The sequence below is a fragment of the Candoia aspera genome, chromosome 8 (assembly GCF_035149785.1).
Source record: "Candoia aspera isolate rCanAsp1 chromosome 8, rCanAsp1.hap2, whole genome shotgun sequence".
NCBI lineage: Eukaryota > Metazoa > Chordata > Lepidosauria > Squamata > Boidae > Candoia > Candoia aspera.
Window position 1 is genome coordinate 36,130,208 of NC_086160.1, and position 23,787 is coordinate 36,153,994.

At 40.9% G+C, this 23,787-nt stretch overlaps 1 protein-coding gene across 2 annotated transcripts in view; it reads right to left on the minus strand.

The window, feature by feature from the left end:
• MND1 (meiotic nuclear divisions 1) overlaps nucleotides 1-23,787 on the minus strand; it is a 54,092-nt gene that overhangs the window by 15,040 nt on the left and 15,265 nt on the right. For both annotated transcript variants that reach the window (XM_063309667.1, XM_063309666.1), the window contains exons 5-6: nucleotides 12,856-12,930; nucleotides 11,925-12,039 (exon numbers count right to left, since the gene is read on the minus strand). In XM_063309667.1, the coding sequence (XP_063165737.1) occupies nucleotides 11,925-12,039; nucleotides 12,856-12,930 (190 nt within the window). The remainder of the gene's footprint in view (nucleotides 1-11,924; nucleotides 12,040-12,855; nucleotides 12,931-23,787) is intronic.

The following is a 23,787-nucleotide window of genomic DNA, read 5'->3' on the forward strand; positions in this document are numbered from 1 at the left end:
GCCAGGTGGCTGCTGCTGGAAAACATCTAGAGAGTTAGCAGGGTCAGCCCCCCTCCCCCCTGGGAAATGCAAGCCCGAGGTTGAGGGCTGTGGTTCACCCGGCTCCTCTGTAACTGGAGTCGAGGCTTCAGGCGGGGGCGGGGGGAAATACACACTCACAAACTCCTCAGCTTGGGCTTCTTTGGCCTGCTCAGGCGAAAGAGGAATCTCGGGTAGAGTGCGAGACTTGGGTTTGTGAGGGAAAAGCTGATGGAATCGATGAACCAGTGCTGGAGCATGTACATCTCTGGCATTCTCCCACGTGCGCTCCTCCTCAGGGTACCCTTTCCAGTGTATGAAATATGGGATGCCCCTTCCCCTCCTCCTAGAGTCCAGAATTTCCTCCACTTCGTACTCTTCCTCTCCCTCCACAATTACTGGAGGTGGGGGGGGTAGTTGCGATCGCAAGTTACTTGGGAGAGGGTCTTTGGCTAGCAAGGCTCTGTGAAACACTGGATGGACCTTCATGGATGGTGGGAGCTGTAAACGATAAGCTACTGGATTTATCTGCTGCGCCACAGTGAAAGGGCCGACAAACTTAGAGTCCAATTTCTTGGAGGGTCTGGTAGAGATCAAAAACTTGGTAGAGAGCCACACTTTGTCTCCTACTGCAATCGCTGGCCCCTCCTGCCTGTGAGCGTCTGCCGCCCTTTTGTAAGCACTCTTTGCCCTGTTCAGCTGCTCCTTTAACAACTCCTGTGCGGCTTGTTGCTCTTTAAGAAAATCAGCCGCGGCTGGGACAGTTCCCTGCTGGGAGGAGGTGGGCAACACCTGAGGGTTAACCCCGTAGAGCGCTTGGAACGGAGACATCTGGGTAGATGACTGCACAGAGTTGTTATAAGTAAATTCTGCCATGGGCAGCAGGGCTGGCCAATTGTCTTGCTGATAAGTGGTGTAACACCTGAGATACTGCTGTAACCACTGGTTAATTTTCTCGGCTTGCCCATTACTGGCAGGATGATGCGCTGATGACAGGTGGATCTGGACCCCTAATGACTGGAAAAGGGCCCTCCAGAACCTGGAAGTGAACTGTGGGCCTCTGTCACTCACCAAGTGATTCACCATGCCTCTATACCTAAAAACGTGGTCCATGAACAACTGCGCTGTGGCTGGTGCAGATGGGAGGCCCTTGCAAGGAATAAAATGTGCTATCTTGGTGAAAAGGTCCACCACCACCAGTATGGAAGTCAGGCCCTGGACCGGGGGTAAATCAGTGATGAAATCCATGGAGATTGTATCCCAAGGCTGACTGGGGGTGGGTAGGGGTTGCAAGAGTCCTGTGGGTTTCCCTGGGAGAGGCTTGTCTTGTCTACAGGTATGACAAGAAGCAACGTAGCCCTTAATGTCTGCAACCATCTTAGGCCACCAGTAGTCTCTCAGAGCTGTATGGAGAGTTTTGAAAACGCCTCCGTGGCCTGCCGTTTGGTGGTCATGACACAGTCTCAGTACTTCTTCCCTCAGTGAAGGGGGAATATACAATCGCCCACTATGCCAGAGGATTCCTGCCTCCACATTGAATGGGGAGGCAGTGTCTTGCGGGGCCCTCTGGAGGTCATCCATCCTGGCCCTGGCATACGGGTCCTGTTGCTGCTGAGCTCTGGCTCTTGAAAATAGGTCCTCTGCTTGTCTGCCTGCTGCTAAACTCTCTGTTTGGCTCCCCCTCATCGGCTGATCAAAGTTGTGAGGTTGTAATATAGCAGCCTGTACTTCCTGGTGAGTGGGGGGTTTTGCCTGAAAGGATCGAGACAGGGCGTCTGCCAAGCAGTTTTGCGCCCCGGGCACATAAGAAATCACAAAATTGAAACGGGAGAAAAACTGGCTCCATCTGATCTGGCGTGGGGTGAGGGATCTGGTGTTATGTAGAAGCTGTAAATTCTTGTGATCGGTGCAAACTTTCACAGGAAAGGTCGCCCCTTCTAGCCAGTGCCTCCACTCTTGGAATGCTGCTTTAATTGCCAGCAACTCTCTGTTAAAAACATCATAGTTTCTCTCTGCTGGTAAGAGTAGGCATGAAAAAAAAGCACAAGGAAGCAATGTATTCTCTGCCTTGTTTGTATATTGCAATAACACTGCCCCAATGGCAACATCTGAAGCATCTGAATACATTATGAATGGCTTCGTGGGGTCAGGGTGCCTTAAGAGCGGTTGGGAAGCAAAAAGCTGCTTCAATTCCTGGAACGCTGCTTGCTCCCTCTCCCCCCATATGAATTTTGAGCCTTTCTTCAAGAGCTGTGTAAATGGTCTGGTCCGTTCACTGTAATTTTTTATGAAACGCCGATAAAAATTGGAGAATCCTAACCATTTTTGTATATCTTTAACATTTCGGGGGGGTGGCCAAGAGAGAATTGCCTGGACCTTAGCAGGATCCATGGATATGCCTTCTGTGGATACTATATAGCCCAGGAAATGTACTTCAGTTAAATCAAAGGCACACTTCTCTAGCTTGGCGAACAGCCTGTTCTCTCTCAGTCTTTGCAAGACATTACGTACATGGGTTACGTGAGTTGTGGCATCCTCAGAGAAAATTAATATGTCATCTAGATAAATGACCATATACTTGTCTAGTAAATCAGCAAAAACGTGATTCATAAATCTGGAAAATATGGCTCCTGCATTAGACAAGCCAAAGGGCATAACAAGGTACTCAAATTTTCCAAACCTGGTGTCGAAGGCGGTCAGGTATTCGTGCCCCTCTTTCACCCGGATCAGATTGTACGCACTCCTGAGATCCAACCTGGTAAACATGCGTGCCTTCTGTAAGCGATCTAGCAGCTCCGAGATTAAGGGCAGAGGATAGGATTCTCTCTTTGTTTGTTTATTTAAAAAACTGAAGTCGTGGATCACTCTCATGGGTGTCTCCTGGGTTGCAGGTGCCAACGGGTCGGGCTTCTTTGGTACGAAGAAGGTAGGAGCAGACGCTGGGGACGTAGATGGTCGGATGAACCCCTTTTGGAGATTGGAGTCCAAGTAATCCTTTAATGTGGTTAACTCCTTGGGGGACATGGGATATTGTTTCCTTGCTGGAATCTTGGCTCCTGGTAACAACTCAATGGTGCAATCACAGTCCCTATGGGGGGGTAGTGCTGTGGCCTCTTGCTCGCTGAAAACGTCTGCAAAATCTGCATTCTTGGCTGGCAAGTGGACCCCCCCTGCTACTGTGACTGCATTGGTTGCTGGAAAGTGTGGAGCGGCTTGACTCTTGTGGTGCTGGCATTCCTTAGCTGGGAAGGAGATTGCTCCTGTAGTCCAGTTCATCAACGGGTTGTGGATCCTCAGCCAAGGCGTGCCTAGGATTACCGGCACATTTAGCGCTGCAGTAACATAAAGCTGGATCCACTCAGTGTGGTCTCCCACTGTCAGCTGCACCGGTTCTGTGAGCCTTCTAATCGGCCCTGCCTTGAGGGGCTGGCCGTCAATGGTCTCCACTTCTATGGGGCATGGTAATTCTCTGGTCGGGATGTTGCAGTCTTGTACGGTCTGCGCGTCAATAAAATTAGTTGAAGCTCCAGAATCCACGAGGGCCTCTAGCTTGACCTGGTGCTCTGGGTTGACATGGACTTTTACGGGTAAGTAGTAAAAGGCTTGCCTGGAATCTTCGGAATGAGCCCTCCTTAATTGATTTACGGTCTCCCTGCTGAGCTCTTGGGAGGGAGACCAACGGAGTTTCCCTGATTGGAAACAGAGGCGGGGATGGGTCTTGTTTCAGCTGCTTGCCCTGGGGGTCTTACTGGAGCTGCTTGGCCTCTCGCTGGGCAAGCTCTCACCATGTGCCCCTGGGCTCCACAGTAGAAACACAGGGCTCTCTCTCTCCTTCTCTGCCTCTCAGTCTCGGAAATCAGTCTCCTGCTTGCCCCAATCTGCATTGGCTCCTCTTGTGCTGAGTGAGAGGCTGCTACAGAGGGAGCTGGAAATCCTGAAAACGCTCGGAGGGTCTTGCTTCTCCCCGGCTGCGTCTGCCTAAGCTCCTCTAGCCTGGCATCTATGACCACCGATAGCTGATATAGGGCTTCTAACGTAGCTGGTGTTCCCTGGCGCACCAATTCATTCTTAATTTCCTCATCCAGCCCCTGTTTGAATTGGTCTTTTAATGCACTCTCATTCCAGTCCAGATCTCCTGCTAACAACTTGAAATCAGCAATGTAGAGTCCCACCCTCTTGTTACCTTGCTTGAGCCTCCGAATCTCCCGGCTGGCCGTGGCCTCTCTAATGGGGTCGTCAAAGTGTGCTCGGAACCCTGCCAAAAAGTTCTGGTAGTTGTTGAGAATCGGGTCGTTGTTCTCCACCATGGGAATAGCCCATTTGGCAGCTGGTCCCTTCAGCAGGCCTAGGATGAAGGTGACTCTGGTTCTGTCTGTGGGAAACTCTGCGGGTCTGCTGTCGAAGAACATAGTACACTGTGTGAGAAAGATTCTCAGCTGTCCTGCTTCCCCTCCAAATTTCTCTGGTAGACTGCCCTGGGATCTCAACATTACTGGTGGGGCTGCTGCTGCTGCTGCTGCTGGTGCCGGTTGTGGGTTAATCGGAGCTGGTTGTTGTAACTGCTGTAGCATGGCAGCTTGTAATGTGTTGATCTGGAGATCTACTTGTTGCTGGTGTTGTTGTAGGGCTGCTGCCAATTGCTGGATGGCGAGCCGCATTTCTTGGTTTTCTGAAGACATTTCTAAACGTATCTGCTTAATTGCTTGTTCCTCCCTCTTTCGATGGGAGTAGGAGTTTGTTAAGATTGATGTCCTAACTACCAGGAAACACACTGAGACAATGACTTGGTCTCTAATATTTATTACTAGTACTTAACAAGAATCCTAACAAACTGAGGAAGCGTGGGAAAAACCCAGCCATATAAACCCCAAAGGTTAAGGCGGTCCCGATCTGTGTCTCTTTGAATGGCTGAACAGTTCCTCAGTGCTACGCATGCGCTTGACAGTCTGGGTGGGAGCCCCCTGCTCGCCATCCTTACTCATGACAGGTAGGGGCTTCTGAGGTCCCACTAGGTGGCAAGTTCAGGGAAGGGACCTGATGTATGCTTACCCTATCCAATCTGGTAGGACAGGCAGATACTCTCAGGAAGAGATGGTCCTGCAAATAACTTGGTCCTGTGCCATGTAGGACTTTAAAGGTGATAACCAGCACCTTGAATTGTACCCAAAAGGAATCTGGAAGCCAGTGCAGCTTGCGCAACCAAGGTGTAACATGGGTGAACCTAGGAATACCCAATACTGTGCGCACTGCTGCATTCTGGACCAGTTGTAGCTTCCAGGTGGTCTTCAAAGGCAGCCCCATGTAAAGTATATTGCAGTATGTACTGTAATCCAAATGGGAACTAAGGTGTGAGTGACCATGAGTAAGGCCTCCCAGTCTAGGAAAGGACACAATTGGTGCACAAGACAAATCTGTGCAAAGTTCCCCCTAGCCAAGGCTGCCACCTGCTTATCAAACAGGAGCCATGAGTCCCAGAGGGCCCCCAAATTGCACACCAACTCAGTCCAGGGAAGTGTAACCCCATCCAGAGTCAAAGATGACAAATCACCAGATCCTGAGGGGCCAAAAACCCAAAGCTACTCCATCTTCCCAGGGTTGAGTTGAAGTTGGTTCCTTCCCATCCAGACCCTCACAGCACCCAGGCACTTGGTCAGCACTGCAACAGCATCACCTGCCCAGCCAGGGGTGATTTACAGCTGGGTATCATCAGCATACTGATGATACCACACCCTGTGCCACTGAATGATCTCACCAGTGGTTTCATATAGATATTAAAAAGGAGAGGGGAGAGACCCAAACCCTGAGGCACTCCATACTACAGGCACCTAGGGCTTGACCTCTCTCCTCCCACCAACACCGACTGAATCAGGCCACAGAGAAAGGAGGAGAACCACCACAAAACAATGCCTCCCAATCCCAATCCCTGAAGCTGGTCCAGAAGGATACCATGGTCGATGGTACTGAAAGCTGCTGACAGAGCCAGTAGAGCCAGGACAGTTGCACCACCCCATCCCTAGCTCTCTGAAGATCATCAGCAAGCACAACCAATGCCATCTCAATAATTTACCCTGGCCTGAACCCAGACTGAAAAGGGTCCAGATAATCTGCTTCATCCAGGGCCTCTGAAGCTGAGCGTCAACCACCCTCTCATCAACTTTCCCCAAAAAGGCAAGGTTGGAGACTGGATGAAAGTTGTTTAGCCTGGCTGGATCCAAGGATGGCCTCTTCAGGGCACACCACCATCTCCTTCAAGGCAGGATGTACCACCCCTCCCACAAAGAGACCTTAACCACCACCTGGACCCAGCTACATGCTACCTCCCAGGAGGCCTTAACCAACCAGGAGGGGCATGGGTCCAGAACACAAGTGACCAAGCTCACAGCCACCACAATCCTGTCCACTTCCTCAGAATCAACCGGTTCAAACTCCTCCCAGATGACAGGGTTCAGATATGTCTCAGTCACTTCTAAAATATCTGCCCAGCCACAGTCCAACTCCAAGCGAAGTCGAGCGATTTTATCTGACAGAGAATATTCCTCACAGTGGAAATAGATGGAATAGATGGAAATGGTGTGCTGGAGAAACACAGAGAAGATTAACCATAGAGCAGAAAGCAAAGACACCTAGAAGAGATCATAACATTTCAATGGCAGCAAAGATCAGAATAATTAAAGCAATGGTTTTTCTAGTAGTAATGTATTGCTGTGAAAACTGGACACTGAGAAAGACTGAGAGAAAAACATACACCTTGGATTTATGGATCTGGACATGATTACAAAGAGTACCAGGGTCTGCAAGAAGAAACCGTCAATCAGTTCTGGATCAAACAAAGGCTAATTGCTCCCTTGAGACAAGAATCAGCAAGAAGAAACTTAAATACTTTGATGTAAGTGCATGATGGATTAAAAAGAATTATTGTGTTTGGCAAGAGAAGCAGAAGGGGAAGTCAGTGAATACAGTGGATAGATGTGATCAAATAAATCCTTGGAAAGTCCCTGAAAGAGCTATGACTTTATTATTGTCAGAACAAGTTTGTGAACTTTTGTTCATAAGGTCACCAAGAGTCAATGGGATTCATTTATCATTACTGTTTATGTATCTTCTATACTTAGAAGATCAACTGGTAATCTTGGTACACCTTCTGAGCTTTATTGTCCACATGTTTGAACTATATCATTAAGCTATATATGAAACTGCAACCTTGAAGAATTACTAATATTTTTATAAGGTCAAGTTCTCTGACTGTATCAGTTCAAACCTGAAACAAATGGCCAGCTCACAGATGATAAAAATGAAGAACTTGCTTTCTTTTCTTTTTTTCCACTTTGGAAGTATATGCACTAATACAAAACAATAAAGAGAAGCTGCTCCCTATCCAGATATGTGGGCAGTGGGAGACTGGGAACTGCTCTCTGTGGTTACATAAAATTAAAAAACACAAGCAGCAGATTTTCCAGCTCATTTTCCACTGCTGAATACAAAGTAAGTGCCAAGCAAATTAAAGTAAAAGAAAAGTTATGTCCTTTGTTACTTAATTCTTGACAAAAGAGTTTTTAAAGAGCAACACTATTGACATTATTAGATTTTACAATTTGACCTTTCTATTGGGGTACATGGGAAATACACACTGATTAATACCCAAAGACCAAATGTTTTAACAATGGAGTTCCACAGAGGCATAGCCACGTGTTCACTTTTAATATTTATTGCTCTGAAGCGTAAAGGCAGATGCATTAAGCATTTCCTTAATTTTAGAGAAATCCATGATAGATGTTGTGGTAAAAGATAATGCATACCTACATATGTGCAACAACAATCTAATGATTTCACTGAAAACAGCTAACAAGATCCTCCAAAATTCTCCATGCACAATACCGCAAATCCCTCCAAAGGCATGACTAAAGAAGCAGCTTTTACACAAAAGGAAAGGGGAAGCCAATTTACTCACACCCTGAAAGCAGATTAGACAATATATTTTAAGTGGTCACCTTTTGGAATTTGTGTTATTAACGAAACAGTCATATTAATGGGTATTTTTATTACCAATAACATACAGTTAACAACTGTATGCGAGATATTCCATGTATTCCTGACATTTGAACTTGGGGGTCAATACTTATATTACTAAAGCAGTCCTAGCCATGCACAAGAGAAATAAGTCTTGTTAGTGGAACTCGTAGATTTACAGAATTTTTTTTTTTTTTTGGAAAGAGAAGATGGGTACGGAACCCCTTCAGCTCCCAAAACAAAACAGTCAAAACCACACTTGAATGGGGGGAAGGTAAATGATAGCAAGAATGGAAAGAGAACACAGAAGATAATGCTGTTGGGAAAGCGTCTGTATTCTGGGCAGCCTTACTACCTCAAAGCTGGTTGTCTAATCCGTAATTTTAAAGCGTCTCCACTGTTTTTCCTCAGACAGAAGATGTTTGAGAAAACATTTTGTTGTACATTCTACTTGTTTATAAATTTGGAAGCTTCCATAACCCTGTTAAATTATTGATTACATTTTTAACAATCTGTTTCGAACACTGGATTACAGCTGGTTTACAGTCAATAAAACCATAAACTCCACAAAATTCAAAACCTATTCCTAAAAAAGCAAAAATATTTGCCCTAAACTCCAAATTTAAAGCAAAATAAATCTATCTTCCTGGCTTTTCTGAAGTCACACAATGTGGGGACTATTCTATCTTCTAGGGGAGCTATTACATAATGAGAGGGCAGCCAATAAGAAGGTGTTTCTTTAGATCTTCATCCTTCTTACCTCTTAGCTTGAGTCAGTGCTGCTAAAGATTGTCAAGTTGCAGATCTGCTCCGAAGGTGAAGACTTAGCAGAGCCAGATTGTTCCTGCACAAACAGTACATCCATCTTCCTAGGATTCAGATTTGTTTATTCCCAACCAATGCCTAACAGCTTCAAAATACTAGATGAGATCATCTACCACATCTCTAGCTTAGCCCTGGGGCAGAGATGTGTAACGAGGTGTTACATGGGCATGATAAAACTGATGTATGACTTCTACCAGTAGTTTTCATATAGGTGCTAAGTAGCATGAGGGAAAGAGCTGAACCCCGGAGAACCACACACACAGGAGTGGACAGGGTCACAACTCTGCCTCCTCATAACAACCAAGAGGAACTGTTCTTTCAGTAAGTGTAGAAGACTGCCAACCACTCCAATCCTCAAGGATGGTTACAGGATAACAAACACTGCCATGAAATCTAAAAGGATCAAGAGGGCTGCACTCTCTCTATCCAGATCCTGATAAAACTGATCCACCAGAGCAGGCCTGCTCAACTTGTACAGATGAAAAGGCCACATTGATAAATTAAAAATCATTGTGGGCCACAGAGGAATACCTGGTACATTGATCAATTGTTCAGAGCAGCAGCAGTGCAGGATCTGGCCGCAGCAGTGAGGCCTGAAGATGTTGAAGGAGCTTGATAAATTTTGTTTGTTGTTGTTTATTCGTTCAGTCGCTTCCGACTCTTCGTGACTCCATGGACCAGCCCACGCCAGAGTTTCCTGTTGGTCGTCGCCACCCCCAGCTCCTCCAAAGATGAGTCCGTCACCTCTAGAATATCATCCATCCATCTTGCCCTTGGTCGGCCCCTCTTCCTCTTGCCTTCCACTTTCCCTACAAGGCTCCTTGTTGTGCAGGCCTGCACTAGAGCAAAACGTATAGTTTCTATCCCATGCCCAGCTCTGATAGGGTCTAGGTAATCTGATCGTTCTAGGATTCTCTGTACCTGCCTATCACTCTTCAACACCTTCCCTAAAAAGGGAAGATTAGGCAGAAGTTTTCTAATATACTGGACTGAACACTGGCTTGTTTAGGAGAGGGCATACTACCAACTTCAGCAAAGCATTCAACAAACTTTCCCATAAGTTTTTAGTAAAGAACATGATAAAATGTGGACTGGACTATGTTACCTTTATATGGGAATAGAGCTTGGACTCACCTACCATAGTAAATTTCAGTGGGTGCAAATGCAAAGTCCTACAACTGTAGTAGGCAAAAACTACCCAAATCTAAGGCAGGAGTATAAGATAGTAGGGTGGAACATAGAGGGCAGAAGTGTATGTGAAAAGGATCTTGGTGCTTTGGTGGATCACAGCTGAATATGAATCCAGAGTATGATGCAAGGAGAAAAGAAAAGAGAAAAGAGAAGAGAAGAGCAAATGTAATCCAAGTCTACATCAGCTAAAGTACAGTGTCCAGATGAAGAGAAGTCTTCATTCCTTCTATTCTGGGTTGGTCAAACTGTATCTAGAATACTGTGCCCAGTTTGGAGCACCATATATTATGAAGCACGTTGACAAACTGAACTGTGTTCAGAGGAGAACAACCAAGAGGATATCGGACCTAGAAGGAGAAACAAAATAAACAGTTGGAGTTTTTGATGTCTACCCTGATAAAACTACTTTTCTCAAGGTAGGAGACATGATATCTGAAGAGATGAATATCTGAAGGGCTGTCATATGGAAAGTAAGAGGAAAGTGTTCAGAACTGTTCCAGAATACATGAAAAGAAACAGTGTATTTCAATTACAAGAAAGTTGATTCCACTTCTACTGGAAGCAACTGTGCTCTTGCCAGCCATTCCTGCCTACAGGTAGTCCTCGACTTATGACCACAATAGGGACAGGAAAATTAATCATTAAGCAGTGCAGTTGTTAAGTGAGGAATCACGTGACCGCACCCAATTTTACCACATTTTTGTGGCAGTCGTTAAGTGAATCACACGGTTCCCCGTTGATTTTGCTTGCCAAAAGTTGGCTGGGAAGGTCGCAAATGGCAATCACATGACCCCAGGATGCTGCAACTGTTGTAAATACATGCCGGTCGCCAAGTGCCCAAATTCCTATCATGTGACCATGGAGATGCTGCGACAGTCATTAAGTGTGAGAACCGATTGCTAAATGAATGCTTGTAAGTCGAGGACTACCTGTACTACCAGGTCCTATTCAAATCAACCTATTATAATCAGCTACCAAGAGTGACTTATCTAGTCATTCACCCATCATTCTTACTATATCCTATTGTCACTGCAGCCCATGTGTTGGGGTCGTCTCCTCTGCAGAGGGGTTCCACACCCATTCTTCATTCTTTAACCAAAGAAATGTGAACCCATGAAGGTCAGTAGGTGGATGCAACAACAGCAGTTCTTCCTCTTCTAAGCAGACATCTTCAAATATGGCCACAATATCATTTATAACAACAGCTAAGTCCATTCTAAGACTGCCTTACTGATTTCAAAGTGACCACCTAATCTACAAATGGTAGCTACCCTGATCTTCACTAGCCATCCAAATTATGGCAACCACAGTCATATCCTGATTCAAGTGGTGGCAACAAAAATGGCAAAAGTACCCACATCTCACTGACTACACTACCAATATATTGTTTTACACACTGCTCATACGTGCAGCAATCCAGCTGAACCAGTTTTCTAGCCTTCTCTTCCTCTTCTTCTTTCTCTATTCCACTTGACTCCCTCCTTTTAGACACCAACCTCTACAGTTATCTTTGTCATAGATTTATCCTGTCCTTCCACAAGAATTCACAACTACCCTGTAAGACAAATCAAGATGACAGATATCACACCCTTAATCCAAGACACTGAATTTATATATGTTATTTCCAAAACATGCCTTCTATTCTGCAGGCTCATATATATAATTAATTTAATCCTCTCAGCACACACACACACACATATCAAAAAGGAAGTATATACTGATAGTGACCAGGAAAGAGATACCAGAGTTAAAGATTCATCAGTGAAAATATCACTGTTTGAAAGCTATTAAAAGCAACATACCATAAATGGGATTATTATGAAAAGTACTATGGAAGAAATCAGTATTATAATACTGTTATAATACTATAATACAGAACTTACGGATTTCTTCAACAATATCTGGATCGCATTCTTTATATTTATCTACTTCTGTCTTTAGTTGGTCTTTCTTCTGTCGTAAGGCACTAAGTTCCTTTATTAGTGCTGCACGTTCTGCCTGAATACATTTTAATTTGGGAGAATCCAAAATAAAATAATCATCATTATCATTAAAATGTATCAAGTTTTCTGGTCATTGACCATACAAAGAATCTAATTTCTTTTCAAATGTAGCAGATAAAACTGCTGCACTGTAACAAATTTTTTTCTCTAAAAATACAAGCACAAGGTGTGTAATTATGACATTAATACATTGGGACAGGATTTATACTATCTGTTAAATGTATATTTCAGAGCTAAGTGCAAAAGCATGTGTGTTTTTGGCAGTAATGGTTCAAGTATGTGCAGGTTATTAGGATCCATCTTTAGTTACACTCCTTATAAAACCTTGTTCATAATCTAGTACAGAAAAAATGGTCTGAATACTTTAAAGAAAAGTGTAACAACTTATATAAGGAATCAACAAACAAATTTAGAACTATAATTTTAAAGAAACTCCCCTCATATACATGTTAGAAACTATCACATAACTGTTTTAGGTAACAAAGACAACCCTGCATTCTACAGCTCCCACTCTCCAAAAACCCACACTTTGGGTTTGAACACTATAAAATTTTCAAACTGAAATTCCTTCTGACATTTCTAAATTAGGGAATGGCAAAATAGGGGTATCTATGATGCCAGGACATCCTCACTCCCCCCAATATTTTTTTCAATTGTCTCACTAGACCCCAGAAAAGAATACAAAAATGTCATAAGATTTGACAATATTGCCATACATTAATTTTTTTAGGGCCTCTGAACCACCATGCAAAATCACACATGGCAAGTGGGGCTTGAGTGGGTGCTAATCAGTGTTCTAAATAAAACTTACAGTATCTTGCCGCCCAATTTTTGATTGCTTGATGCTTTCCTCTAAATTCTTTTTCTTCTGACAATATTCTGAGAACTAAAGGAAAAGAAAAAGCAAATCTCATATTATATAAACACTTTCATATTCAATTTTTTCATGTTCATTTTTATTATAAGAAATGACATGGAGTTTCAAACAGGCTTAGATTGCTATAATATGCCTGTTCATAAAACAGCTACTATGGTGGGTATGATTAATCACAAACTATTCATTTACTGGAAGACTAATTGGTAAGGTGGCTTCCTTCTGTTGAATAACAAATAGCTTTATACTGTATAAAAATACGTGGAGAGAAAAACACTTAAGAGTATAATTTTTGTAAAGCATTTCTCAGGTTGGTGCTTCTGTAAAAAAAAAAAAGATATGTTTTATTTAGGAAATAACATGGTGATAGGAAACTGTAAGTTACTTATCTAAGAACCTGCAGTATGGTTTTTTCCATTATGGAGAAAGAGAGTGTCAAGTTAGTACCTGAATTATATGTATCAGACTCAGATTAGACTGAACTGAGATAGGAAGTGTGTGATGAAGAAAGTCCAAAGAATATCAGTCTAACAATCATATCTATCGCCATAAGTCAGTAATAAGAAATTTGCTTTTTATATTAATGTTTATGGTTCAATTCTTTGCTGCTCTATGTAGAAATGGAAAAATCTCCCTCTGGGACCACAAACTATCACATTTATTGAGGAAATGCAAACATGAAAAGAGTTATTGTAGTTTTGAAAACCACTTCTCACAAGGTCATAAGCAAAGTTGGAAACCAAACCTGTTATAAAAACAAGGGACGGCCAGAAACCATCCCTCTCACCCCAAAGTCAGTGCTTTAAGTCATACGTACTGCACAGATGGGAAAAAGAGCAATTTAAACTTTGATTTTATGATAAATGGGGCTAGTTGAAATACAGGAGACACTGAAAGTCTTTCATAACAGTTTTATTAGCTGTTACAATTTTATATATTTAGCAGATTTAATGGCTGCCCATCTTATATACAATAACCTTTGGTGGCTCACAAAAACAACAGTAAAAAACGTAAAAGAAAATAATAGAAACAGTATGAAAAAACCAACTCCAGAGCCCCAGAACCACACTCCCTTACGTTGACCTTTATACCTACTGGGCTCCAGCCTCACCCTAGCCCACCAGAGCCATTTCCTCAAGGCCTTCTGGAAGGCTAAGAAACTGGGGTCCTTCCAGATCTCAGGGAGAGAGGATGCTCCACAGGGCAGGAGCTACCACTGAGAAGGTTCGTTTCCTGGGTCCCATCAGATAGAAACACTTAAGGGAGGGGACCTGAAGTACACCCACCCTATCCAACCTGGAGGAATGGGCAAACAAACTCAGGAAGAGGCGGTCCCTCAAATAACATGGCCCTGTGACATTCAGGGTTTAAAAGGTGACAACCAGAACTTTGAATTGCACCTGGAAAGAGATTGGAAGCCAGTTCAGCTTGCACAGTGGGAGTTGGACAAATTGTGGGGCACCTAGAACAGTGTCTGCTACTGCATTCTGGACCAATTCTAAGTTCCAGTCTTCAAGGTGCCCATGTAGAGCACTTTGCAGTACTCCAGCTGGGAAATAACTAAGGTATGAGTGACTGATAAATATATTTATCAGGATTTATGTCCTTGGATGCCTACTTTCACCAGTTTCCAGTTCTGGTGCTGTTGAGACAATTCTGACAGTAAAATATATCTGGATTTCCATATTGAATGACAAAATGCAAGATATTTGTAGAAAGAAACACTGATCAGGTATTCTATGTATATAATAATAATAATAATAATAATAATAATAATAATAATAATAATAATAATAAAGCATACCTAAAACATGGATATATACTGTAGGTAGCATGTTGTATGTATATTAAATTTATCAGATGTTTTTCCAAAGAGTAATTGGGTTAATCTACTGCAGCAAAACACACTCAGTAGCTTGTCATTCCTTGAAGATAAATTGTTAGCTTTAAGAAGTCACAAGTTCATTGCTTTTACCACTTAGTATCGCTAATTTCCATGAGTTAACCTTAACTTTGTGGATGACAATGTTCATGAATATAATAAATACAGAAGAAGTACTATAATCTGAATACTTTACATGTTCTGAAGTTCCTAAGCATTTGAATAAGAGTAGTATGTCTATTTAATATCTGTAAGTACACAGCCTATTGGATAAGTACTGTTTTTTTAATGTCTCTAAAATGTTTGCTAACATAGCAATTTTCATGATCAGACTTCAGCTAAAACTGAGAATGGTTCACAACATATAATGCAAACTACATTACTAAGGTTCTGTTCTGTTGACTCACTGACAAATAAATTGTAGATTCCACTCTATTCCACACTGCCTTTTATGGTGAAGCCCTTCAAAAGGTGTTTTTGTACAGGATATCTTTATAGAATTCTCTTGTTTTTGCAATCAAACATGAAAAATCAGTCTTGGGTCTCAACCTTCTAGATTTCAGCATTTTAACATTCTAAACACAAATCTCCTTAAACTTATACTATTGCTTAGTTTAGCAAACCTTTCTGAATTGCAAGGATGATCCTGCACAAGTTGACTTATTTGGAACTAATTTCTAAATATTTATAATCACAGTAATAAGGATATAAGACAACCAGTGAAGGATCAGATTGAAGGTAATTCAATTTTTACATAATTATCTATCAGGCATTTCTAGGAAACCACAAATAAATCTTGAGGGCCTTGGCATTTTCTTACTAATGTTCTCCAGCAACCAGTAGTATGAATAGCATTCTGCTATTTTCTTCCATGAATTCAATTCCCTTTTAAAGCACCCCAAGTTGGTCACCATAAAATTCACACATTTTTGCCTTATGAAAGTTCTTCCTTTGTTTGTGTGTTCAAGATTTTAGGATTACAGTATAAGCATACCTAATATCATAACCCTTTCATTTGCTTTGATAATGCATTAATGCCTTTTCCACCTAACACTTTTTATTAATAGGCATAAACTTTTGTAAACTACAGCTTATGCCTTTTAATAAAGTTTGTTAGTCAGAAAAGAAGGTACCAGAAGTGCAGTCAGAAGGAACAGCAGTGCTGAAGCAACCACAACTTTGCCAAATTTCAGTCCCACAGGAGTAATGGGTCCCAGATTCTGGACACATTCTTTAAGTTAGCCCATCTGAGGTACCTTGCTTCAAAACTTGTTGCCCTATGATGCACTGTTTTGCCCAGTTGAAGGTTACAAACAGACACAGTTTAATAGTATATAGATATTAGCTCCTGGCCAATATGAGCACTTCACATTCCTATAGAGGATACCATGCCTGAAGAATCCCAATATGGGTGCAACCAGTTGTGTAATGCCTCCTACTGGTCAGTAGCTAATATAACATCTAACATGGCTCTCCTACATTTACTACAAAGAGAATGGCCAGGTTCAACTGTAATGATAAACCATCTTTTCATAAAATATGACTTGTGATGCTTGGGACATAAGTAACTCAACTTTATCCTATCCCACTTCACATGGTTTCAGTCCTGATTCAATTAAGCTTGAAATTATTTTACCCTAACCTCATCAACTAACCACTGGGACAAGACATCTGAGAGATTTTATAGCAATAGACATAAAGTACCGTGACCCAATCCTTTAGTGGAACAATAGTGGAACAATGACCCTGAGCTTGTTTCTCCCTGCCTTGCTAGACAGAGCATTTTGTTCCTACTGAACAGTACCTTGCCACTGGACAACCTAAGGCAGTAATTACTCAGGCAAGAATATTATGAAAGGAAAATGGGGTTGGCATAATTAATGACACTTATATTATTTATCATGGACTTTTAAAGAAACAATTTTCCTTCTTTTCCTCTCTGCCCCTTTCTTTACATTTATTGTCTTTATAAACCTGAAGACAGGATCTGTCTTGCTCTCTTTTTAGTTTTGCCTATATAAAAGACTTCAACAGGCAATAATTATCTACAAAATGTGATAACATTCAGAAAAGAATTTTAAAAATGTTAACTAACATTTTTATTGAGTCTTACAGGAAACTGTTGCTTAAATGTTAATATAATGAAAATTATAAAGATATGTCAACTGTAATCAGGATCAGTTTAAATATAATGGTCAAATGAGTTTGACCACACAGACAGATTTTCAAATATACTGTATATCTATTCTCTATTATATGTAAATGTTATCCTCTCACTGTCTCATTATATATATATAAAGAGTATATTAAATCTATAATGTAATGTACTATATGAGTATATTACATACACTGTATGTAATACAGTGTATGAGTATAGTACATAATGTAATGTACTATATAATGAGTATATTACATATATAATGGGTATAAATACATCTCACATGTACTTTTCACATCTCCTTAGATAAACTTATGATGGCACCAAGAGTAAAACTTCTTGCACCCTGGTACTCTTACGGCAGGGAGGTGGTAGTAGTCCAGAGTAGCTTCTTAGCAAGGGTGAATTTTCCCTTGATAAACAGACACATCCTCCCCAAAGCCTGGGTAGTATGTTGCTGTAACAGTTTTTGTTTTTGTTTTATTATGACATTTACAGTTTTAAAAAATATTTTTGTTCTTTTTTTAAAAGAATTTTATTAAATTTCAGAAAAAGATAAAAGATACAGAAAAACAAAAAAACTGCAAAACAAGAACTAAAAAAGTGGGAAAACCCAAGAGAAAATTTTAAAAATAGATTACAAAGAGAAGTGACTTCTGACTTTAAACATCAAGGATATACAGCAATTTCCATAATCAATCCCTTACTCTATATTAAACCAAAATCACATTATTTCTACAATTCAACCACATTATTTCTACAATTCAACCACAATTCAAGCACATTATAAAAATCACTAAATACCATTGCTCCCTCCCTTTATATTAAAAGAAAAAAATATATATAAATCACCTAATCAACGTCACCCCTCAAAATAACAATTTCTTAATTATTCCATTTCTACTATTATTCTATACATTTCTGTCTACTATAATAAAAATAAAAAATATGTAAATTGCCTACCATTATAATTAATAATACAAACAACATGAATATGAAGAAACCTTAATAATCATAATCCCAATCATTAACAATAAGTAAAATCATCCAAAGCCATAAGACCATCCAGTTAAATATTTTTAGTCCCTTAACCCACTTCGAAATAGACCAACACATTTACATATTCCCATAATAGCCACAGAGCTATTTTCTTAAAGAAATCAAACAGCCCAACTGCTTCCCTCAGAAACAGACTCCTCTTCAAAAAACATTTCATCCATAATAACTGCTTCTTTTCCATAACATTCCATCAGAAAGTCAAATTCACTCACGTTTTGCAGTTCAATTTCTCCCTTTAAGTTCTTCAATTCAGCATTGCCAATTTCATCCAGGATTTAGACAGAAGCCCAAATCTCACTCTTGGGAGAGACATTTCCACTGCTGTCAGATTCCTCAGGTTCATCCACATCATCCCAAACCAGATGGCACATTTTAGACCACATATTTTCCACAATGCTCTGAATGTCTTGCATAATAAATTGGCAGGAATCAGAAAAAATCTGCTTAATATCTGCTTTCATATCTGCTTTAATCTCTTGGTGAAAGTCAGAGAGAGCCTGGTTAAGATCCTCCATTTCTAAAGCAGTACATTATGGCACCCCCTATATATTTAACCGGCCGAAGTGAAAGGTAATGGAAAATTTCCAAACTGAGTTAAGATACCAGATGGCTCCCAGAGAAAGTAGTGGCAGCAAAGTAAAAGTTCAGAATGGCAGATTCAACGTGTAGTAAAAATGCTAAAATCTTTAAAATTAATGCAAAAATAACAACAGGGAGATGATAACATACTCTCAACCCTCCTTAGTATTGGATGGAAAGCAAAATCCAAAGCTTTAATTTTTTTTTTTAAATTAATCACAAAAATAACGATAAACAGCAAGAGAGATTGTTTCTCCTTAATGTAGAAAGCCTCTCTTAGGGTACAAATACTTAAAAAAATAAATTGGGTGCTTTAGAAATGAGGTGGCTGGACTTAATGTCCCTTTAAGGCTGCAGTGCAGCTTGGAAATGGTAATATCCCAGCCTCCCGGCGAAGTCTTACCTGTCGATCGCAGATGCTGTTTATGATCTACTGGCTGCAACTCACTATCTGGAGGACAAATGGATCGATTCTGAGCGTTTTCCTTAATCTGGAAAAACCGTCTGGGGCTTCAGGAGAAACCAGCCTGAGCCCGAAAAAACTGCCACAATGCCAGTTCTGCCTGTGAAGCTCGCTGGCACAGCTGTTCAGTCTGCCATGTTCCCATCGGAAGTCCCCCCACCCAAATAAAATAAAGTAAAAGATAATGTCTCTATTGAGTTGAACCTGACGATATTAATATGTAAATGTTGTGTTGACATTATGGAAATGGTTTGCCACTGTCTTCTTTTAGAATCTTTTCCCAACTTCCTGGTCTTGGTCACAATCCTGGGAAGACCTGGTATCCAGACACTAATCAGGTTTAACCCTGCTTATATTTTTTCAGAGATTAGCCAAGCTTACTTGAAAGTTGTTGAACTGGCTTTAATTGTCCCCTCCACAGTGATACTGATGAAAATTAAAGTTTTCCCATTGTTAATAACAAGGAGAAGTAGGCAGGGCTGTGAAACAATTGAATTCCTCCAAGCTTGCTCCCTTAGCCTAGTATTGGTATAGGGAAGTGCAGAATGGTAAATGGTGCCCAAACCATGGGGGCAGTCAGTGGAAGAGTTTCAAGGATTAAGTTCAGGAAAAACCAAGAACACCAGCAGCAGCTAAGGGACGGGAGAAAAGGGATACTGGGAAGATCAGAGGCTGGGCAGGCTGTTGGGATATTGTCAATGGCGGCAGCAGCTGAGAACAGGCAGTGGAGGGACAGAAAAGATGTTGCTGAGAAGACTGGGGAGGCAGGCTAGCAGATGGGATATACTTCACTGAAGCTGCTGAGGAAGGGAAGGGAGAGAGAAAGTGACCAGCCTTGCCCTACTTGCTCTGTAAAATTACTCTGAAATCCTTATGAATTGTGTTTCAGCCAAAATTCTTCCACAAACATATTCCAGTTTTGGTTCTGCCAGACCACAGCCCTTAGGGAAAGATTTGGCAAAAGTTCTGAAACCTGATATGTTTGTTTCAGGTTTAAAACAAGACACGTTTTCCATTTCATGAATGCCTTGCACTTGTAGTTTACAATTATGCCCTAATACAGAGTTACAAGAATTCTTTAAAGGTTACAAGCTGGGCCAATGTGGAAAAGAAGACTTTCTTCATCTCAACATCTGGCAGGCAGAATTCTGTCCAAACATATGACTTGCTATATTTCACTCTCAAAAGGAAAGTTAGACATAATATTTATCATTTTAAATCAGACAATTCTTCTATGATAAAAATAGGGCATGCCTAATGATGATTACATTTGAAGAGTCTGAACTTCTGCCTACTAATAATAGAAGTGAATAGATGTAGAATGTATAAAAGATATATAGAAGGAATAGCAGTAAAGTGAGAATCAAGCAAGCCAACACATAATCTTTGGTAAGCTTTCCACTACCACACTAGCAGAAATCTGTAGTGTCTTCTTCTTACCTTTATCCTGCATCACTGCAGGATCTGCTTGTTTTTGCATTGTGCTTGCCTATTTTGTACAGTAAAACTATCAATGCTTAATGCAATGAGGGGCTTTGTTTTTCAGCTGGTTTGTTGCACAGTCTACCTCTGATTAAAGTGGAGAGAAAGTGTCTGGCCCAGATCACCCAGCTGGCTTCCATGCCCCTAGTTCAGCACCTCAACCACTACACCATGCTGATTCTCTCTACACCAATACAGTGCCATTGGTATTCTAAATTTATTCTATAGAGTGGACGCAATGGATCGGCTACATTGCCCTATAATTTTGTTAGGGGAAGCTATCCTTTACTGAGTTTTTCAATCCTAATAGTAAATATTTAATCAAGGGTCAGCTAATTCTTAGGCTCAGGGCACTAATCTTAAAAAAATTAAATTTTAAAAATCACAAAATTTTATTCATAGGATTTTGTGTGATCTCGTATGATATCACCAAAATTTCACACAATCTTAAATAATAATATCAACATCTTATTGCCTGGTATTATTTCTGCCTTTAAAAATTAATTTGTTCTATTATTTTCATATTTGATAATACTAAAATTATTTTCATATTTGATAATGCTAAAGATGGCATCTAAGCATTCATGCTTTGATGTTTAGAGTGCTAGATGTAATTTAATTATCTAGTCCAATAAACTAGCTGTTAGTACAGATTATGAAACTATTTCTTGTAGCAATACCAGATTGATTGCAAACTGCATATCCTATCTAAAATTGCCCTTTGACAATATAAACTTTGCATATTTTCAAAAGGATTCTTGTATTCATTGTTTTAATATTCCACTTTTTCTTTATTATCTTTAATATACCCTTATTTTCCCCTAAGAAAATTAAGAAGCTTGCTCCATTTCAAGGTTTTTCAAACAGGGTTCCATGGAACCCTAGGGTTCCAGTATCCTTTTGGAGTTAAACAAAGCACTCTTCCCCCTTATATTTGTGTAAGCAACAAACACAAATATAGTTGCCCTGTCACATCTAATTTTAGTCTTAAGAGCGTCCCTGTCCGTTTTTGTGTTATTTGCTGAAAATATTTCTGTCATCCTAGCATTCCTTCCTCTGATCTTATTTAAGATTCCTTCTTTCTCTTTATACCAGACTTCACTGAAGTGGCCTTTGTACTAGACCCACAAATCATATTGTGCACGTTCTGACTGGCCTTGATGTAGTCTGCTATTAACCTTCAGATGCTCTAAATTCTTCCTTCCCGTTAAGGAACCAAGAGTTCTGATCTTTTTTCCTGGCCTTTAACAATTGGAATGCAGCCAGGGCTCTTACAGCACAGGTGAACATCTCCCAGCAGGGAGTAGCAATAATGAGATAAACTTCACTAGAAAACCATTTGTCTCTTATGAAGATAGTATACAGTAGCACTGCTCTGCCAATAAAAAGTAGTTAGTTCAAGAGCCATAAGATACATTCGATTATCTGGATGGCAGAAGAAATATGTGTTAGTTGGTAATTGCACATGTGTCATGATCGCCGTTGCGATGTTTGCGACATCGCAACGGCTCGCATGACAATACAGGGATGTGGGTCCTGAGCTGATAAGGCAAGGGCGATAGAAAAACACAAAAAGAAGTAAGGGGTTTAAGGAAACTATGTAATGACTGAGTCCGGCAGCCCAGGAAGCAACAATAGAAGGAAACTGACATGAAATTGAATAACAACCGAACAGGCGAGGTTCGGAAGGGCGCGCCCGGGCTTTCGAGGAATTAGAAGCCTGATTGCCCGGCAATGGATCATCACCGCACAGGAAGGCGATTGAGGCGATGCCCGGGGCGCAGGGGGCTGGACGACCTCTCACCTGGCAAGGACGAACTGTTGGGACTCGTGGGGCGCACCTGGGGTAAGGTGGGGTGGAGCGCTGACCGGCGCGGGCTATTTAAATCCCGTTCCGGCGCGCTCCCCTCACTCTCAGCTTTCTAAGGGCATGCATTCTATTCCCGAATAAAACCAGAACCTAAGTCTACTCTAGCGTCTGTGTTTTTATTGGGTCTCAGGCAGAACCTGACAACGTGGTAAAAAAATAATAATATTGAAGCTTTTACAAAAGAGAAAAATTAGAGAAAAAAGTTCCTTTATATTCTATTAAGAGGAGCAGGGCATCATAGCAACTCAGTAGACCAGAAAAAGTAAATGCACAAAAACTTTTTTAAGTTTTCCATGAAATTTACAAAATACATTTGCATCTTGATGTCCAACTTTTATTTTCTCTAAAGTAAGAACAGTAGCATTCATAAAAACAGCCACATTTTCAGGTCTCTGTTTCATGACGTTACTCATGGTGTTTAAAGTCCTTGCTGTTAAAAGTCAGAAGCCACATCTTCCTGTAAATTTGAAAATAGTTTTCTTCTCTTGCGTTTCTGTACTTTTAAAGTTTTTGTTTTGTTTTTACTGTAGTTTTTATTCTCTTTGAAACCTAATAAAATTTACTATAAAAAATAGAGTCTTTGCATGGTAGATTCATTACTTGGGCAAAATGACAATACAGGTCTGCTGACTTATTTTCCCCTAAGAAAAGTAAGAAGTTTGCTGTTTACTAGCAGCTTAGCAGAACAACCTACACTTTCCATTTTATTCATGTAAGTTTCAGATTTGTTAAGACAACCTAATATGCTTGCTAGAAGTTTAGATGTTGAACCTAACACTCCTAGCCTTTCTCTCATGTTCCCATGCTCATCAAACTGTAATGCAGATCAAACCACCTAAAAAATGTAATACACAGTATATATAGAAGCAGGATCCTGTGTCTACAAAGAACAAGGCAGTCATCAAATGAGATTGCAGCTGAAATAGGAATTTGATTTGAAGACAAACAGTCTGTGGAGATGTTTTGTTTTTGTTTGTATTATGAAGTATAGGATCATCAAGGAATTCTCCAAGTCAGATTAATGGATTATGACTCGCTACATTTACCTGTGATTAAGCTCACATCGTTATCGATATAGAACTCCTGTATTTATCCTCATGTGGTTCTTTCATTGATTGCTACAATTATGATTCCCTGCAGTATGCTTTTGGGACACAATCTATTAAATAGTAGTCCCTTTAAAACTCTGATTTATAGATACATGACTTATCTAATCCACCCTTCCTCAATCAGTTACCAGTTGTCATGTTCACTGTTTCAATGTGCACTGTACATTGTAATGTTTCACATGCCATGGTGCTGATGCGCGTTTCTGTTGGGAGGGAGCTGCTGTGAAACCTTGTGCCAAGCTCTGTATCTATGTTCATTTCAATGGA